Here is an 18,599-nt window from a genome sequence, read left to right on the forward strand (position 1 = left end):
TACATCCTTTAGTGCAGAGTGCAGCACTGCCCCCTGGAGGACTGGGTCCTCGCTGCAGCTGGGCTGCTCAGGTGCTGCGTGGGCTTGGACGAGTCACCTCACCTGCTCGACCTCACTGCTTTAGGGGAGCTAAGAGTCCCCCGCTTAGCCTTCAGCCGGTGTTTCCTGCATACTGCAGTGTTTCTGTGCCGCCCCCCTCAGGACGCTGCCCCGTCTGGTTTGCGTCTCCCAGGAAGCAGGCCTGGCCCCCTGAGTGGCACCTGTTCATGCCCTGGCTCTCCCGCAGCAGCCCACAGAGTTCCCTCTAGGCCTGGGCGGGGCAGGTGGGCAGGTCGGGCCGTGGGTTTGGCGTGAGAGGCTGAGCAGCTTGCCTGACCTCACCTCGCTGCAGCCGTCGGGGTGGGGGCTGCTGTGATGAGCCCCCAGCCTGGGGGTCTCTGGGCTGTGCGTTTGCTTGACACTCAAGGTCTTTCCCCCAGGAGACCCCCAGCCTATTGCGGCTCCGCGATCCCCATGGGCCACCCCCTGCCCTCCTCTTCAGCTGCCAGACAGGAGCGGGCAGGACCAGCCTGGGCATGGCGCTGGGGACCCTCATCCTCTTTCACCGCAGTGGGGCCACCTCACAGCCAGAGTGAGTGGCAGGGGCTCAGCCCCCGAGGGCAAGGACGAGGGAGGCCTGCCCCGGGATGATGGGGAATGTGTCTAGGAGCCCCGAGCCAGGGTGGGAAATTGGGCATCATTTCCTCCTTGCTGGGTGACCTGGACAGAGTCCTCGCTTGGGGGATGCCCCTTGCTTCCCACACCCTGATTCAGAAGGCGGCCCCCAGGGTGGGGCGGGGCCCCGTGAGCCCCAGTGACGCTGCTGATCCCTGCCCTGCCAGGGCCGCCCGGCCGCTGCCCATGGAGCAGTTCCAGGTGGTCCAGAGCTTCCTCCGCTTGGTGCCACAGGGAAGGAAGCTGGTGGAGGAGGTGAGCGGGGGCCGGGACCAGGGCGGCAGCAGGGGTGGGCATGGCCGCCCCTCTCGCGGGGGCACTCCTCCTCCCCGTGCCCTTGCCCGCTTCCCCGCCAGCCCTTCCCATCCCCCTCTGCCCTGGCCCCAGGTGGACCGCGCCATCACCGCCTGTGCAGAGTTGCATGACCTGAAGGAAGTGGTCTTGGAAAACCAGAGGACGCTGCAAGGCGTGGGGCCCCAGCGCCCAGGCCAGGTGAGGCGCGGGGAGGGAGGAGTGGCCCCAGAGCCCACTCTGGCCTGAGCCCGGCAGTTGGTTGGCTGCAGGCCATGGGCTGCTTTCTTTCAGGCTGAGTTTTGCTGGCTCAGGGCTGAGAGGACGGGGAGATAGGGCGTGAGGCCGGCAGGAAGGACCGTGCGAGGGAAGTTTATGTTCCCGGACCAGGTCTCCGCGGCCACGGCATAAACAGGATGGAGGAAGGGGCTGCCGGCCAGGGCCCCGGGGCCTCGGGATTCAGACACTTCCCAGACCGCTCACGGGCCCCCCACAAATGGAACTGCTGGGATTTCTCTGGGAAGCCTGCGTCCGGTCCAGCCAGCGGCTCCTGGAAGATCGCTGGGCTCTGGGCTCCCTCGGCAGACCTGTTCCCTGCTCCCGTGGACGCAGTGCTGGGAAGGATCTGGAGCCTCAGGGCCTTGTTTTCTTCGTCTTCTTCTTTTTTTTTTTTTGACAGGCAGAGTGGACAGTGAGAGAGAGACAGAGAGAAAGGTCTTCCTTTGCCGTTGGTTCACCCTCCAATGGCTGCCGCGGCTGGCGCGCTGCGGCTGGCGCACCGTGCTGATCCGAAGCTAGGAGCCAGGTGTTTATCCTGGTCTCCCATGGGGTGCAGGGCCCAAGCACTTGGGCCATCCTCCACTGCACTCCCTGGCCACAGCAGAGAGCTGGCCTGGAAGAGGAGCAACCGGGACAGAATCCGGCGCCCCGACCAGGACTAGAACCCGGTGTGCTGGTGCCGCAAGGCGGAGGATTAGCCTATTGAGCCGCGGCGCTGGCCAGCCCTTTTCTTCTTTAACACTTTCAAGAAATACATTTTAGGGAGCAGCGTTGTGCAGGGCGTTAAAACACCACCTGGGATGCCAGCATCCCGTCCGAGTGCTTGTTCCAGTCCCAGTTGCTACTGTTCTGATCCAGCTCCCTGCTAATGGCCTGGGAAAGCAGCAGAGGATGGCCCACGTGCTGGGGACCCCACCACCCACACGGGAGCCCATTTGTTTGTGCCTGGCTGCAGTGGCAGAGCCGAGTCATCGCGGCAGAGACCAGCAGACTCGGTAGAAAAGCTTGCCGAGCCCCGGCCGGAAGTCCAGATCTGGGATCAATCTTCGGCAAAGGGCAGGGGCCTTCTCTGAGGCCTGTGCAAATCTCACTTGCCCTCTTGGGGGGCTGACCCTTCAGGGGAACTCTGACGTCCAGGGGTGGGAGAGGTGCCCCAGGTTCTTCCCCCCAAGAGGACGCAGAGCTGGGCTTAGGAGACTCTGGGACCGGCTCCCTGAGCCTCTGTTTCCCTGGGTAAACCTGGGGTGACGGTCACGGCTGCTGGAGCGCAGCCCGGAGGGTCTTCCGTTTGCTCATGAGGAGGGCCCGGTTCCTACAGCAGGGCTTCTGGCATGGGCAGGGGTGTTTGTGCACTTGCTTCCTCAACACAGAAGGTGCAGAACATGGCATGGGGCTGGCGTGGGAGCAGAGCTGCAAGTTGGCGTCATCTGCAGCTCCCCCTGCACCACAATTAATGGCAGCAAGTGGTCAGGTGCTTGGCAGAACTGTGTCGTGAAGAGGGGAAGGCCGTCCTCTGGGGATGGGGCCGGGATGGCTGGAGGGGCCCCCTTTTTTGACCCGGCCCCCGCCTTGCTGTCTCTTCCCAGGAACAGGCCAGCAGGCGCAGTGTCCAGCAGAAGGCGCTGTGGAGCCTGGAGCGGTACTTCTACCTGATCCTGTTTAACTATTACCTGCAGGAGCAGGTGGGTACGGGGTGCACCCTGCCTCCTCCTGTGTTGACAGGGACCCTGGTGGAACGGGGGAGGGGAGTGGGGCCTTGGAGGAGAGACCCAGATGGGGGTTGGTGCTGCACCTTCTCCCTGCCCCAGTCCCTGAACCCCCAGCCAGGGCAACAGAGAGCCTGGCTGTCTCTGACCCTCTTGTCCCTGGGCTTCCCCGCCTCCTCGCCCCGGGGGCCGGCAGGGAGAAGCCAGGACAGCCCCGTGCCGCCCCTGAACGCCACCTCTCTCTGCCTCGGGCCGCAGTACCCGCTGGCCCTTGCCCTCAGTTTCAGCCGCTGGCTGTGTGCCCACCCCGAGCTGTACCGTCTGCCTGTGACGCTGAGCCTGGCGGGGCCTGTGGTGCCCGGGGACCTCATTGCCGAGGGCTCCCTGGTGAGTGTGTGGCTGTCCCTGGGGGCACAGGGTGGGGATGGGCGGGCCCCCTGCCTGCTGAATACTGGATGTCTGTTGAGTGCTGCGGTCTCCTGTGAGCCGAGTGGGCTCACTGTCAGGCCCCAGCCTTGACTGCTGTTCTAGTACCTTCTCGGTGTCTAACCTAGGAACCTTGGCAAGGAGGTCAGGAGGCCTGGGCCCCAGCATCTTAGCCACCAGTTTCTGGTCTCTGAGCCTCAGCCTCCCCATCCAGAGAGTGGGCACGGCGCTGTCTGGCTGGGGTGTTGACGAAGACCGGAGCCTGCAAATGCACTACGCCCTCTGGCGGCCGCTCCCGCTCCTCTGCCCGCCCTCTGCCGGGTCTAGGGGCGTCTGCGGCTGCAGTCAGCGGCTGAGGGTCTCAGGCTCAATGCTCTCCCTCCAGGGGGCAGATGATCTCGTGTCCCCGGACGCGCTCAGCACTGTCAGAGAGATGGACGTGGCCAACTTCCGACGGGTGCCCCGTCTGCCCATCTACGGCATGGCCCAGCCCAGCGCCAAGGTGACCGACGGCTCCTCAGGGCCTGGGGGTAGGGAGGGCTGAGCCCCGTCACCCACGGCCCTGTGTCTCCCAGGCCCTGGGGAGCATCCTGGCCTACCTGACGGACGCCAAGCGGAAGCTGCGGCAGGTGGTCTGGGTGAACCTGCGAGAAGAGGCCGTGCTGGAGTGTGACGGGCGCACCCACAGCCTGAGGCCGCCCGGGCCGCCCCTGGACCCTGCCCAGCTGGAGGTGAGGCCCCTCCCTCCTCCACCTGCACAGGAGGCCTTGGGGGAAGTGGGTCTGCAGGGTCTCCAGGAGGCCCCTCCCCCTCCTGGGAGGGGTGGTCGCAGAGGGTGGCTGAGTGGGGCTGAGTGGGGACTCGGTTCTAGCGCCCCTGTCCCCTCCGTGGCTCCGGGGCAGGGATGGGCCTGGGAACCTGGGCTGGGCTGGAGGCTGCCTCGGGCCCTGTGCCCTCTGTGCCTTCCTCCCAGGCGCTGGAGGCCCAGCTAAAGGCCCATCTGAGCCCACCTGCGGCCGACACCAAGGGCCCACCGACCCCCAGGTTCCAGATGTGCCTGACCACGCAGGAGGTCTTCAGCCAGCACAGCAGGGCCTGCCCTGGCCTCACCTACCACCGCATCCCCGTGCCCGACTTCTGTGCCCCCCGCGAGCAGGTGAGGTGGCCTGGGCCCTGGCAGGAGGGGAGGCGGCGTCCCTGGTGCTCTGTGGGGCTGGGACAATGACTGAATTTCAGATTTGGCCCAGGTGGTTTGCTGATGCACATCCCTTCCAGGCTGTGTGATGCGTGTGTGCAGACATATTTGTGATGTGTTATGGTTGCGCACACATGCGCACGTGTGTGTGTATGTATTAAAGCTATTTCAAAAAAGTCATGGAAAAATACAATTGAGATATATTTTGTTGCAAAATATTGAAGTCCATGCATAGTTTTCCATAATGTACATTTTCTGTGACCCTTTTGAGGGCCCATGAGGTGTTGTGTTGTGTCTTGTAGGAGAGTGTACATGACTGTGTGTATGTTGGGGGTGGACGTGTCCTTGGTTTTTGTGGGGTGTGTGGAGAGCCTGCCTGCAGGGGCACTGCGTACTGTCAGAGCTGTATGGTCTTGGTGCTGTGTGGTACTGGTGCTGAGTGGTCTTGGTGCTGTATAGTACTGATGCTGAGTGATCTTGGTGCTGCATGGTGCTGATGCCAAGTGGTCTTGGTGCTGTATGGTGCTGGTGCTGTGTGGTGGTCTTGGTGCTACATGGTGCTGGTGCCAGTGGTGTTGGTGCTGGTGCTGAGTGATCTTGGTGCTCAGTGCTCTTGGTGCTGTGTAATACTTATGCTGAATGGTCTTGGTGCTGTGTGGTGCTGGTGCCAAGTGGTCTTGGTGCTGGTGCTGAGTGGTCTTGGTGTTCAGTGCTCTTGGTGCTGTGTAGTACTTGTGCTGAATGGTCTTGGTGCTGCGTGGTGCTGGTGCCGAGTGGTCTTGGTGCTGGTGCTGAGTGGTGCCTGTCGGGCCTGGGTTTGTGGAGTAGAACGTTGTGTGTTGCTGGTGTGTAGCTCTGAGGCTGTTGGCATGTGGCTCTGTGGGTCTGTGATGTGGGTGTCATTGTGGGTGTCTGAGCTGTGTGGGGTGTGTGCCTGGCCTGTGTTGTATGTGGTCACCGTGTGCCTGCCATGTGAGTGCCGCTGCCCCTGGGGTTTCCTGCCTGGGGCCCTCCTGGCCTCCGCCTGTGGTTTGTTGCCCCCTGGTGGCCATGTGCTGCAGTGAGTGTAGAGCAGGGCTTTGCTGTTGTGAGCCGTCCAGCCCAGGCAGGCCCTGTGCAGGCCAGGGGTGCAGCACATGAGGAAGGCGTGCCCGTGCGCATCCCGCCTGGCGGGTGGTGGGTGCCCTGGGGCCCAGGTGGGGGCTGTGTGTGCTCACGAGTCTGATCCCCGGTGATGGGGCGGGCGGCTACAACAGCACAGGGAGAAGCAGTACTCGCCTGTGGTCGCCGGGGCACCCCGTGAGTTGCCTGTGCGCATGTGAGGCTGTGAGCCTGAGGGCAGCTGCTGGGGTGGCCCTCTGGACGGGGTCCACGCTGGGGCTCCGCAGCCAGGAGGCCCCCCGACTCACGCCTCGGCCTCCCCGCCCAGGACTTCGACAGGCTGCTGCAGGCCCTGCAGGCCCCCCTTGCCAAGGACCCGGGCAGTGGCTTCGTGTTCAGCTGCCTCAGTGGCCAAGGCCGGACCACGACGGCGATGGTGGTGGCCGTGCTGGCCTTCTGGCACATCCAAGTACGTGAGGCTTCTCGTGTAGGGGCCCCAGGGATGCTGGCTGTGGCCGGAGGCTGTGGGCCTGTAGCCCCTTTCCCGTCGGTTCTGGGCAGAGCTACCGCGGGAGAGCCTGGCCTGGGGCTGGGTGCCCCATCTCACTGCTGTCCGTGCTCAGGGCTTCCCCGAGGTGGGTGAAGAGGAGCTTGTGAGTGTGCCCGATGCCAAGTTCACCAAAGGCGAGTTTCAGGTGAGTGCCCTCGGGGGTCCCTGGACAGCAGGAAGAGTCTAAAGCTCCTTCTAACAGCATTACCTCCTCCACCTCATCCTCCCTGTGCTCCTCTGTGCCCATTGCACAGATGAGTGAACTAAGGCGTGGGGCAGCTTGACTCTGGGGTCCTAGCAGGTGGCCACAGAAGAGGGAGCGGCCAGACCCCCGCTGTTCCCCGACCCAGCTGAGGGACTGCCATGTGCCCTGGGGTGGGTCCCGAGCCACTCTGTGGTCTGGGTCAAGTTGATGGCTGCCTGACAGGCACCTAGCACCTGGCTGTGGTCGGTGGCCTTGGTATGGTGCCTGCTCAGCCCTGCCTGTCGCTCTGTTTCAGTTCAGGGCAGTGGATGGGCAGCCACTCATCTGGCAGATTCAGTCGCGTGTGTTGTACACCTGCTGGGTGCAGTGTGTCACCTCCCTGTGTGAGCAGGTGGCAAGGTCCCCTCAGAGTGGCCGCCCAGTGGTCAGCTCCTGCCTGCCGGGCTGGCCTCTCCACACGCCCCTCTCCTGACCTCACTGTAGGCCAGCCTCGCAGGTCCCTGCAGTTCTTGGCCAGAGCCCATTCAGCGTCTGGGCCTCTGCGGGTGCTGTTCCCGCCAGGGCCTCCTCTCTCTTCCTGCTCCTGGCTGATTCTCAGATGCTTTACCCCCTCCTGTTTTTTTTTTTTTTTTTTTTTAAGATTTATTTATTTATTTGGAAGGCAGAGTTAGAGATGTAGAGGCAGAGAAAGAGAGAGGTCTTCATCTGCTGGTTCACTCCCCAAATGGCCGCAATGGCCAGAGCTGCGCTGATTCGAAGCCAGGAGCCAGGAGTTTCCTCCGGGTCTCCCATGCGGGTGCAGAGGTCCAAGCACTCGGGCCATCTTCTACTGCTTTCCCAGGGCATTAGCAGGAAGCTGGATCAGAAGTGGAGCAGCTGGGACTTGAACTGGCATTCATATGGGATGCAGGCACTGCAGGCGGCGGCTTTCCCTGCTGCACCACAGTGCCCCACTTTTCCCTTTCTCACTGTGTGAAAATGCACACAGCAGAAAAGCTACCACTGCAGCCGTTCTAAGTGTACACTTCGGGGGCATCAGGCACATCTGTAGAACACATGTAGGTGTTCTCCCGCAGCCCCTGCACCCGGCCCTGCTCCGTCTCTGTGGATCTGACGGTGCTGGGGGCGCACGGCGGTGCTGCCACACGGTGTCTGCGGCATTCTCCTTGCTCGTCAGTGCTGTGGCGGGAACCAGAGTCCCCTTGTTTTTAAGGCTGGACCTGCGTGTGCTGTTTGTGTGTCCAGTCACCCCTCGCAGGCCAGTTTCTACCTCGGGCTGCTGTGAACGTGGCTGTCCCTGCTTTCCGCCCCTGTGTGTGTGCACCCAGGAGTGGCATCGCTGGGCCAGGTGGTCGTGCTGTCTGTCTGTCTGTCTATCTATCTATCTATTTATTTAGAGGAGTTGCCACCTAATTTGCCACAACTGCTGTCCCATTCCCCCTTCCTGCCAGCTGTGCACAAGGGTTCCAACTTTCCTGTATCTGCACCAACACTTGATGGCTGTCTTTTATTTAAGATTTATTTATTTATTTTAAAGCCAAAATTATGGGGAGAGAAAGGGGAAGAGAGAAGGAGAGAGAGCAAGCGAGCGAGCACGTTTCCATTGCTGGTTCACTTCCCAGATGGCTGCAATAATCATGGCTGGGCCATGCTAAAGCCAGGAGCCAGGAGCTTCCTCCAGGTCTCCCACGTGGGTGACAGGGGCCCACACACTTGAGCCATCTTCCACTGCTTTCCCAGGCACGTAAGCAGGGAGCTGGATCAGAAGTGGAACAGCCAGGACTCAAACCGGCACCCATGTGGGATGCTGGCACTGCGGGTGGCTACACCTACCCCTGTTGTTACTGAGTTTTAGGAACTATTTCCGTATTCTGGATATTAATCCCTGATCAGATGTGTGATTCACAAAGATTTCCTCCTATTCTGTAATTGCCTTTACATTTCTTGGCTTGTTAGAGAGACAGGGAGAGAGCTCCCATTGCCGATTCCGTGCCCGAGTGTCTACAGCGACTGGGGCTGGGCCTGGGCCTGAAGTCGGGAGCGGGAATCCTGTCCAGGTCTCCCTTGTGGGTGCAGGGACCCAGTGATGAGGCCTTGGCTGCTGCCTCCCGGGATCCACATTAACAGGAAGCTGGAGTCAGGAGCCGGTGTGGGACGTGGGCGTCTTACCTGCTGGGCTAGGCGCCTGAGCCTTGGCTGCCTTTTTGCTCTGTGATAGTGGCCTTTGGTGCACACAAGTTTTCCATTTTGATGAAGTCTGGTTTGACTCCTTTTGCTCTTGTTGCCCTACTTTTGTTGTTACATCTGAGAAATCATTGCCAATGTCACCTCGTGACATCTCAGGCCCCTAGCCTGAGAGTAGAGGCAGGCAGGGCTCTGGGCAGAGCTGGGGGCTCGGTGTGGGCTGAGCCTGGTGCTGGGGCTGGAGACACTCCCACCCCTCTCCCCACCCCCGCTGGCTCTCTGCCTGCTCAACCCCTGCTCTGGCCCCAGGTAGTGATGCAGGTGGTGCAGCTGCTGCCCGACGGGCACCACGTGAAGAAGGAGGTGGATGCGGCCCTGGACACGGTCAGTGAGACCATGACGCCCATGCACTACCACCTGCGGGAGATCATCATTTGCACCTACCGCCAGGTAAGCTTGCCCCGACCCAGGGCCTTGCCGACGTGCTCGGCCCCGGAGTCTGAGGCCCCGTCATCGGCTCTCGGTCACTCTCCACCTTCCGGAAGTGGAGGTGATTCTTGGTGATGGAAATGTCCCCAGGTCCAAGCCTCTGTCACCTGACTCTGGACTGGGCAGTGGGATGTGTGCAGAGGTGATGGCCAGAGTGCAGGCCTGTGGCGCTTAAAGACGGCGTGTTCCAAGAGACACATATCTTTTTTTTTTTTTTTTTGACAGAGTTAGTGTGAGAGAGAGAGACAGAGAGAAAGGTCTTCCTTTTTCCATTGGTTCACCCCCCAAGTGGCTGCTACAGCCGGTGCATTGCGGCACGCTGCACCAATCTGAAGCCAGGAGCCAGGTGCTTCCTCCTGGTCTCCCATGCGGGTGCAGGGCCCAAGGACCTGGGCCATCCTCCACTGCCTTCCTGGGCCATAGCAGAGAGCTGGACTGGAAGAGGAGCAACCAGGACAGAATCCTGTGCCCCAACCAGGACTAGAACCCGGTGTGCCGGCACCGCAGGCAGAGGATTAGCCTAGTGAGCTGCAGCGCCGGCCGACGCATCTGTCTTTATTCGAAAGAGTTACAGAGAGAGGTAGAGACAGAGAGAGAGAGGTCTTTCATCTGATGGTTCACTCTCCAAATGGCTGCAGTGGCCAGGACTAGGCCAGTCCAGGAGCCAGGAGCTTCTTCGGGATCTCCCACATGGGTGCAGGGGCCCAAGGACCTGGGCCATCCTCCATTTCTTTCCCAGGCACATTAGCAGGGAACTGCATCAGAAGTGGAGCAGTTGGGACTCGAACCATCGCCCCTGTGGTATCCTGGCACTGCAGGTTGGGCCTGTAACCCACTGTGCCACAGAGTCGACCCCTTTTATGTTATCCTTTAACCTAATTTCCTCGTGAACTTAAAACAAAAACTTTCTGGGCCGGCGCTGTGGTGTAGTGGGTAAAGCCTCCTCCTGCAGTGCCGGCATCCCATATGGGCACTGATTCGAGTCCTGGCTGCTTCACTTCTGATCCAGCTCCCTGCTGTGGCCTGAGAAAGCAGTAAAAGATGGCCCAGATGCTTGGGCCCCTGCACCCACATGGGAGACCCAGAGGAAGCTCTTGGCTCCTGGCTTCAGATCGGCCCAGCTCTGGCCACTGCAGCCATCTGGGGAGTGAACCAGCAGATAGAAGCCCTCTCTCTCTGCAACTCTGCCTTTCAAATAAATAAAGTAAAAAAACAAGAGCAAAAAAAAACCCAAATTACAAATGCTTTTATTATTTGAGAGGCAGAGAAACATAGGGACACAGAGTGAGCAGGTGCTCCCAGCTGCTGGCTCCCTCCCCAAGTGTACCCAATGGTTGCTGTCTGAGGTCAAAGCCCAGAGCCTGGACCTGAATCCAGGTCTCCCACTTGGGCCATAGGAAGCCGATCACTTCAGCTGTCACCACTGCCTCCCGGGGGCTGCCTTTACAGGACGCTGGAGTCAGGAGCCAGAGCTGGGACTTGAACCCAGGCAGTCAGTATGGAGGACCCTGGTGTCCTAGCCGCTGTGCCAGAACCCGCCGCTCTGCAGGAGAACTTGGGAAAGCCCCCTCCTGTGTGGCCCACTGTCATTGACTGGCAGGGGGATAGGGCGTGTATTACACAGCACCCTCAGGCCCCTTTTGTGTAACCTTTGGGCCCTGCCTACTGTGGTTGCATGTGCCGTCACCAGGTGGCAGCACTGAGCCAAGCGGCTGAGATGCTCTACTTTCAGAGGGCACTGAGACAGGGCATGGTCCTCTCTGCCCTTGGAGGTCCCAGGAGTTGAAAAGTGATGCCCAGCCCTGCATCTCAGCACCGTGGTTCCCCTTCTGGGGCTGGCCAGGGCCATCAGAGACCCCTCCCCCTGCTGGGGACCCTGCCTTCCTGAGTCTGCAGCCCTGTGCGGGTTTTGTGAGGTACACAGGGTGCGCCAGGGAGCATGGGAGGGAGGAGACGCTCCCCAGGGCTGGCCTCACGCACCCCCATGATAAGCGCGAGGAGTGGCCGCATGGCGAAGGCTGGGAGGCTGCCCGGTGTGCCAGGTGCAGAGCGAGTTGAGAGTCTCCAGTGGAGCTGGTTTGGTGCCGACACAGCTCCCTTGGTCATCAGAAGTGAGGTTGGCCAGGTGAGTGGGTTCTACTGGCCAGCGTGGCTGGGGCTGGCAGTGGAGGTGGTGGCTCTGCCCCCTTCCAGGTGTAGACTGGTGATGAGGAGGAAGGGAGCAGAGCCTTAGCGGGTGGTCCTCCCTGGCCCCTCTCCTGTTCCCAAGGCTGGGAGTGGGGCTGGTCTCTGCAGGGGGAGGAGGATACCTGAGCCCCAGCATGGCCACCAGGTGGCCCCAGTGAGCTGAGTTTAGGACAAACGCTATTTTTTTAATCTATTTATTTAAAGATCTTTGTGTTTGAAAGAGTGACAACAGAGAGGGAAAGAGATAGAGAGAGAAATATCTTCTATCTTCTGTTTCACTCCCCAAATGGCTGTATAGCCAAGACTGGCCCGGGTCGAAGCCAGGAGCCAGGAACTCCATCCAGGTCTCCCATATGTGGATGGCAGGGACCCAAACTTGGGCCATCTTCTGCTGCTTCCCCAGATGTATTAGCATTGTTGGTAGACTTCTTTGATACAAAGCCCAACATCTATTTTTTACTTTAGTTGTGCCTTTGGTGTCATTTTTAATCCAGGGTCATGATGAATTAGGCTCATGTTTTCATCACGGACAATCTTATTTATTTAATTTATTTGAGAGGCAGAGAGAGAGGGAGGGCTGGTGGGTGGACATCTGCTGATTTACTCTGCAGATGCCAACAATGGTTGGGGCTGTGCCAGGCCAACTCTGGGAGCCAGGAACTCAGTATGGATGTCCCGTGTGGATGACAAGTGCCCAACTACTTAAGCCATCACCTGCAGCCTCCCAGGGTGCACATTAGTGGGAAACTGGAACTGGGAGCAGGGCTGGGACTTGAACTCAGGCACTCTGCTATGGAATGTAGAGAATGTCTTGACTGCTGCCTAAACCACTAGGCCCTCCCACCCCCGATGGTTAATTTTATGTATCAACTTGGCCAGGCCACAGAACCCCGGTATGTGTGAAACATTATTCTAGATGTTTCTGTGAAAGTATATTCTAGATGCGATTAACGTTCGCAGACTCTGGGTGCAGCGGATCACTCTCTGTAATCTGGGTGGGCTCAATCAATCCTGCATTTATTCTGTTGATAGACAACATGTTCCTTTCATTGATTTTCAGATGTTAAACCAGCCTTGCCTTCCTAGGATAAATCAGACTTGGTCATGGTGTCAGTTCTTCTTACTAGCATTTTGTTGAGGACTTTTGATCTCTGTTCCTAGGAGATCTTGGTCTGTATTTTTCCCCCTCCAGATGCTGTGGTTTGATTTCGGTGTCGGGGTAATACTGCTTCCCTTCGGGCACACTCCCCCTGAGTTTATAAAATGGTTTTGCCCTGGAGTTCATCCCCTCCGCTGGGACAACGTGGAGATGGAGGGGGGCCAGGACCTGAGTGTGTGGGGTCTGAGTCTCCTGTTCTGAGAACAGCAGCTGCGCAGGGTCTCTGTGAGTGAGATGCTAGTGCCCCCAGCCGGGAATTCGAGGCACTCACAGCACCACCTGCTAGGGTCACTGGCACCATTGCTATTCTTCCCATCAAAGCGCTGGGAGCAGGGACGGGTGTCTGGCCCAGCAGTTAAGACGCCTGCATACCTTGTGGGAGTGCCTGGGTTTAAGTCTGAGCTTCACTTCCAATTCAGCTTCCAACTAATGCACTCTGGGAGGCAGCAGATAATGGCTAAAGTACTTGGGTCCCTGCCACCCACATGGGAGAGCTGGGTGGAGTTCCCGGCTCCTGCCTGTGGCCTGTCCCAGCCCTGGCTGTTGATGACATTTGGGGAGTGAAGCAGTAGGTGAGAGGTCTCTGTCTCTCTGTCTCTCTCTCTCTCTCTGCCTTACACACACACACACAGAAGCAGGAAGAACAGTGAGCAGCCATCCTGCTGAGCAGCTCGGCCCGGGAAACCTTCCCCAAGCTCTGTGCCCCATCCTGGCAGGGTCCCTGGTGCCCAGCACCTGGCCCCGTGTCTGGAAACCCCAGATGCTGTCAGGCCTGTATGACTGACTCCTCTGGGTGGTGTTTGTGGTTCACACCATCACAGCTTGCTCTTCCCTTGGCCCCGGTGCCAGGGGTCTTAGGCACCAGAGCCTCTTGCAAGGCCCAGTGTGGGTTTCCCGGAAGTGGGCCTCCAGGCTGGCGTTCCCCCAGGGGTAGGAGCCGGGCTGGCTGGAGTGGAGCCTGGTTTCGTCCACACGCCCCGCCTCTATTCATGTCCACTCTGGTCTGTGGGGGAAGGCCTGGTGTCAGCTGTGGCACTCCTAATGTGGGGACTGTCCCTGTGCAGTGCCAGGGTGGCTTCCCCTCACTCCCCACCGACACCTGGGCCTGGGGGTGGCAGGGGGACCTGAGTTTGGGAAGTGGCCATTGGAGGCCACCCTGTTAGGGGCTGTTGCTTAACCCATGTGCCACTACTTGAAAGGAGACGGGATTTTATTTCGTGGTTCTGGTTATAGAATTTTAAAAATTATTTATTTATTTTAATCTCAGAGGCAGAGGGAGTGAGCACTCCCATCTACTGGTTCACTCCCCGAATGTCTGCAATGGCCAGGGCTGGGCCACCCTGCAGCTGGGAGCTGGGAACTCCATCTGGGTCTCCGGTGTGAGGTGCAGGGGCCCAGCCATGAGCCATCACCTGCTGCCTCCCAAGGTACACATCAGTGGGAAGCTGGAATTGAGAGCAAAGCCTGGACTTGAACCCAGGCCCGTTGACATGGGATGCAGGCATCCCAAGCAGTCTCCTAACCACTGTGCCAAATGCCTGCCACAGGATTTTTAGGCAGCATGAGATCTTTGAGACCATCCAATCCTAGACTCATGAAGTATTGGAGAACAAAGAATTGAGACCAGCGCTGTGGTGTGGCAGGTAAATCAGCCCCCTGTGATGCCAGCATCCCATCTGGGTACCGATTCAAGTCCTGGCTGCTCCACTTCTGATCCAGCTCTCTGCTAATGTACCTGGAAAAGCAGCAGAAGATGGCCCAAGTGCTTAAGCCCCTGCACTCATGTAGGACCCCAAGGAATCTCCTGGCTTTGGCCTGGCCCAGCCTTGGCTGTTGTAGCCATCTGGGGAGTGCAATAGTGGATGGAAGATCTCTCTGTCTTTCCCTCTCTCTCTCTAGCTCTGACTTTTAAATAGATAAATATTAAAAAGAGATGATTGAAGAGAAGTTAACCCTAGTATTGGTATTTCACAGACCCATTTAGAGAAAGGGAAGGGGCCTCTTATGTTGCCAATGTGTGATGTTGTTAAATGTGTCCATTAGGAAGAAAGGACAAAACCGTATAGCCAGCCTCATCCACTGTGGTGGGTATTTCATACAAAGCAAGGATGCTTTGGTAACAGGAAAGCAGGTGGCTGTCCTGTCGGCAGGGGGCTGGCCTTGCGGGTTTGTGCTTCTCAGTGTTGGTGGTTGAACAAAGCTGACCACAGGCCTGGGTGTGGGGTACGCAGCTGTCACAGCTGGCCACTGTGTCCTTTAGCTTAAAAGTTAGGCTGCCCCCCCCCCAACCTGCTGTGGTCACACAGGTTCCAGCTGCCTCCAGATCAGAAGGGCCATCTGGACCACGGATGCGCGCACGTGTGTGTGTGCACACATGTGTGTGTGTGCACGTGTATGTGTGTGTGTGTGTGTGCGCACAGGATGGGCAGACTTTCTATTTAACGTCTCTGCGATTTGAACTTTAGTTTCTCTGCACTGTGACAGCAGGTGAGCCTGGAGGGGCCCCCAGGCTGACCCTGCCGTGACTGACAGACGTCCAAGAGGCCCCCTACTATTTTAGGGCCTAGGCTCAGGAGGTGAAGAAGCCTTGCCCGGCTCCACTGCTGCTAATGACAGCCTGGCCTGCCAAGCAGTCTGGAACGGCTCCGTGGTTTTCCCCGTGGGAAGTGGCCCAGGCGGTGCTGTCACGCACGGTCTTAAGGGAAGCAGGGCTTCGGTAGGAAGGTGCGCCCTTGTCTAAAATCACAGCCCTGCAAGCCGGCAGGAAGTGCCCGCGGAACCTTCTGGGGGTGGCCTGAATTTAGAGATAATCCTACCCTTGCTGCTGGGGCTTGGAAGGAAGCGCTCACGCCTCCCCCTGCCCCTCCAGTGTCTCTCCTGCCAAGGCAGCGGGGCCCGCAGGACAGTGCTGTCACAGCCGGGACGAAGGCCCGTCCTGCCCGCGGGAACCGTGGGGCTTTCCTCTCCTGCTCTCTAAGGACGTGTCTGCACATGGGCTCCCGGCCTTTGGTGGCCGAGGGGACAGGCTGCAGCCCAAGGGCCTGGGTGGAGACTGCCCGCTGCAGCGGGACACAGGCAGGGGCGCCTTCACTGGCCGTGGCTTACTCACCGTCGTTTGTAGTCAGCTAAAGTCTTGTCTTTTTGGTTTACTGCCTGATTGCTAAGTAACATTGATTGAGTTTTTGAGCGCATGCTTAATGTGCTTTAAACCCTCGGCGACCTGCTCCCACCTGCTCCAGTCATCTCCGGCGGCAGCCATGAGCCGTGCCCACCCTGAGGTCCCCAAAGCCTTCACTTGCCCTTCTGTCTGCTGGCTCAAGTCTGCGCCCCTCTGAGCCCTGCCCTTCCCACCCCACCCCCACCCCCAGCACACCGCAGGATCCTCCCCACCTCCTGCGCGCGGGGCGGGGGTGGGGTGGGGGCAGACCTCATCTCAGCCCCTCTCTGCCTCCTGGTCTTCCTGACCTGCCTCCAGGGCCATTCCTGGCTGCGGGGCCTCCACCCCATAGCGCAGGGGCTCTGCCCGCTCTGGCCTTAGCTTCTGCCTCCCCTGCCAGGCCGTGATTGTCTGCAGCCCCAGTGGCATGGGCTAGCTGCTTCCTGCCTCCCTGCTGAGGCCTCTGTGTGGCCGTTCCAGGGAACAGGGACCTTCTTCTCCCTCCCGTTCCTGAGGGCTCCTTCCTGTATACACAGGGTTGGGGGTGGGGGAATGAGAGCTTAATGGCAGGGGTAGGACCAGGACCTAGTGCATGGGTCTCCCAGGGATTCAGAGCTGTGGCCCCCAGCTCCTGTACCCTTCCTGGGTGGGGCACACTGTCTGCCTCCCACCTGTGCCTCCCATCTCCAAGGCCCCAGAGCTCCCCCCAAGTCATGCACCCCTGAAGCAAAGGGGGCAGGGGCCGGGAAGGTGGAGGTGGGGGGTTGGTGGCTGTGGTTCGTATCAGGCCTGCAGTTCCTGCTATGGTTGAGGGGACGCGCACGGGTCACATTGTGTGCTGTACATAGAAACTTCCAGCTGTGGCCCAGCTGTTGGGGGCTCCAGGCCCAGGGCTCAGATACTCCTGGTGCCTGAGAGGTGGCCCAGTATCCTGCAGGGGACAGGGCTGCCCTGGGCCTGGGGGCTGGGTGCGAGGTGATGTGGGGCCTCCCCCATAGAGCCGGGCGGCGGGGAGGGAGGCCAGGGACCTGCGTGCCCTTCACTCCCAGCACTCCCAGCTCCCGTCGTGCTCGCTTGTCCTTGCTGCAACCCAGGCAGGGGTGTGCCCTGGGTGTTGCCACAGGGACCACCCTGTCCAGGTGCTCAGGGCAGTGGGGTGCTGGTGTGGTGGGGGCGCTGGAGCCCTCACCCTGTGTCTGCCCTGCCCCGTTCCCCCAGGCGAAGGCAGCCAGAGGGGAGCAGGATGTGTGGCGGCTGCAGCTGCGGAGCCTGCAGTACCTGGAGCGCTACGTGTACCTGATTCTCTTCAACGCCTACCTCCACCTGGAGAGGGCCGGCTCCTGGCAGAGGCCCTTCAGCACCTGGATGCGGGAGGTGAGAGGAGGGAGGCCGCGGGGCTCCTCCCCACCTGGTCCCCGTGCACCGGCCCCCTTGTCCAGCGAGGCGACCTCTCACTGCTGCTGCACGGGAAGTGTCCATTTGGCCGAGACCGTGTCTTGGTGGGCTTTGGGTCCCAGCGCACTTGGCACTTGGCAGGCAAAGTGTTTGCACTTGGCAGGCAAAGTCTGATGAGACAAAGAATGAGAGAGGAGAAGACACCGAGTCAGCACGGAGCAGGGCAGGCTGCCGGGCAGGGACCCCATTCTAGGCCAGCCTGGGCACTTCAAGGCCATTATTGTGCTCAATGCCACCTGTGCCTTCCCAGGGCCCTGTGTGACCTTTAGGCTAAGACCTTGGACAGGGCAGTCGGCTGCTCCAAAGCTGCCATCCTCAATGCCAAAATGGGACTGCGGTGGCCCTGTTTGGATGTAGTCGTCCAGAGGAGCAGACCGAGCGCAGAGCGGCGGAGTAGCTAGTGCAGGTCAGCACCGGAGCTGCTGCTGGCCTGAGACCCTGCAGTTGTCCACAGCCGCCTCCATCCCTCTGTGCTTGGCCCACAGCTTTGCCCCGGCCCCGAGCAGCCTGTAATTACCCCTGGGCCAGGAAGGCCCTCTGCTGACCTCACTGGCGGACCTGGGTGGTTCTGAGCTGGACTCCAGGCTGGATGGGTGGAGAGCTGGAGCTGGCGGCCCAGCCGCAGTGGGTACGGGGAGGCAGGAATGGAGGCCGCTGTGTACACACCTTCAGGCTGGCCCTGGGATGCCAGGTGGGCAAAGTCTGCGTGAGGATGGGCTGGGCCAGGAGACCTGACAGTGGTTTCCTGGGGGCCTGCCGTGCTGCTGGCTCTCTGCTGACGGCTCTGTGCATGTGTGGCTGCCCAGGGCAGTCCTGCGAGGTGGGTTGTTGAGCGTGCGGATTTGTTGAGGTGGCTGGGCTTGGGGTGGGGGAGCAGCTCTGGCCGTCTCAGCCATGTGCTTTGGGCGATGGCCTAATGCAGGGGTAGGGTCACCTGGACCCCCACCCCATCCCCATAACGCCTCTCCCATCTCTGCCTTCCTCCCCAGGTGGCGGCGAAGGCAGGAGTCTATGAGCTTCTCAATCAGCTGGGCTTCCCCGAGCTGGAGGGCACCGAGGACCGGCCCTGCTCCAGGCTGCCCTGCTCCAGGCTGCGCCACCGGTGGCAGCAGTGGCCTGACAGCCCCGAGCCCTCTGCGGCTGGGGACTTCCTGTAGGGGACTTCCTCCCGGCTCCCTGTCAGGGCCCCTTGCATCCTGGAGGTGCCACTGTGAACCGATTCCCAGCTTCCTGGAGAGGCTGGGGTGGGGTTGGCAGCCTTTTATTGGAAAGAGCTTTTCCTGGGGCACTTAGCACAGCGTGTGGTTGACCCCCAGGCTCCCCCACCCCTGGCTACCCTGGCCTCCAAGGAGCTCCCTCCCAAACTGCCAAACAGCTGAGCACCACCGCCTCCTGCCGTCGTCTGCAGCCCCAGGCCAGCACCGTTCCCTTCCGCTGCTGCCTCTGCTGTCCTGCCCAAGCCTCTTCCCTGAGATGCGCTGGGTGGATTGTGACCTTAACG

The 18,599-nt window shown here is 60.1% G+C and overlaps 1 protein-coding gene across 7 annotated transcripts in view; it reads left to right on the top strand.

Annotated features, from left to right (window-relative positions):
• PALD1 (phosphatase domain containing paladin 1) overlaps positions 1-18,599 on the top strand; it is a 58,495-nt gene that overhangs the window by 38,965 nt on the left and 931 nt on the right. For 5 of the 7 annotated variants that reach the window (XM_051823824.3, XM_051823822.3, XM_089313400.1 and 2 more), the window contains exons 8-20: positions 480-631; positions 882-969; positions 1,102-1,206; positions 2,871-2,966; positions 3,249-3,377; positions 3,802-3,918; positions 3,992-4,147; positions 4,390-4,572; positions 6,041-6,181; positions 6,336-6,407; positions 8,961-9,101; positions 16,862-17,017; positions 18,088-18,599. The exon at positions 18,088-18,599 is cut by the window's right edge and continues 931 nt beyond it. In XM_051823824.3, coding sequence (XP_051679784.1) covers positions 480-631; positions 882-969; positions 1,102-1,206; positions 2,871-2,966; positions 3,249-3,377; positions 3,802-3,918; positions 3,992-4,147; positions 4,390-4,572; positions 6,041-6,181; positions 6,336-6,407; positions 8,961-9,101; positions 16,862-17,017; positions 18,088-18,255 — 1,704 coding nt within the window. In that variant the 3' untranslated portion in view covers positions 18,256-18,599. Of the gene's footprint in view, positions 1-479; positions 632-881; positions 970-1,101; positions 1,207-1,415; positions 2,756-2,870; positions 2,967-3,248; positions 3,378-3,801; positions 3,919-3,991; positions 4,148-4,389; positions 4,573-6,040; positions 6,182-6,335; positions 6,408-8,960; positions 9,102-16,861; positions 17,018-18,087 lie in introns of those variants that run through there. The other 2 variants (XM_089313401.1, XR_016220919.1) reach the window with 2 other exon arrangements.

This window comes from Oryctolagus cuniculus, chromosome 15 (genome assembly GCF_051225735.1).
Source record: "Oryctolagus cuniculus isolate XC-2025 breed Fujian yellow rabbit chromosome 15, ASM5122573v1, whole genome shotgun sequence".
NCBI lineage: Eukaryota > Metazoa > Chordata > Mammalia > Lagomorpha > Leporidae > Oryctolagus > Oryctolagus cuniculus.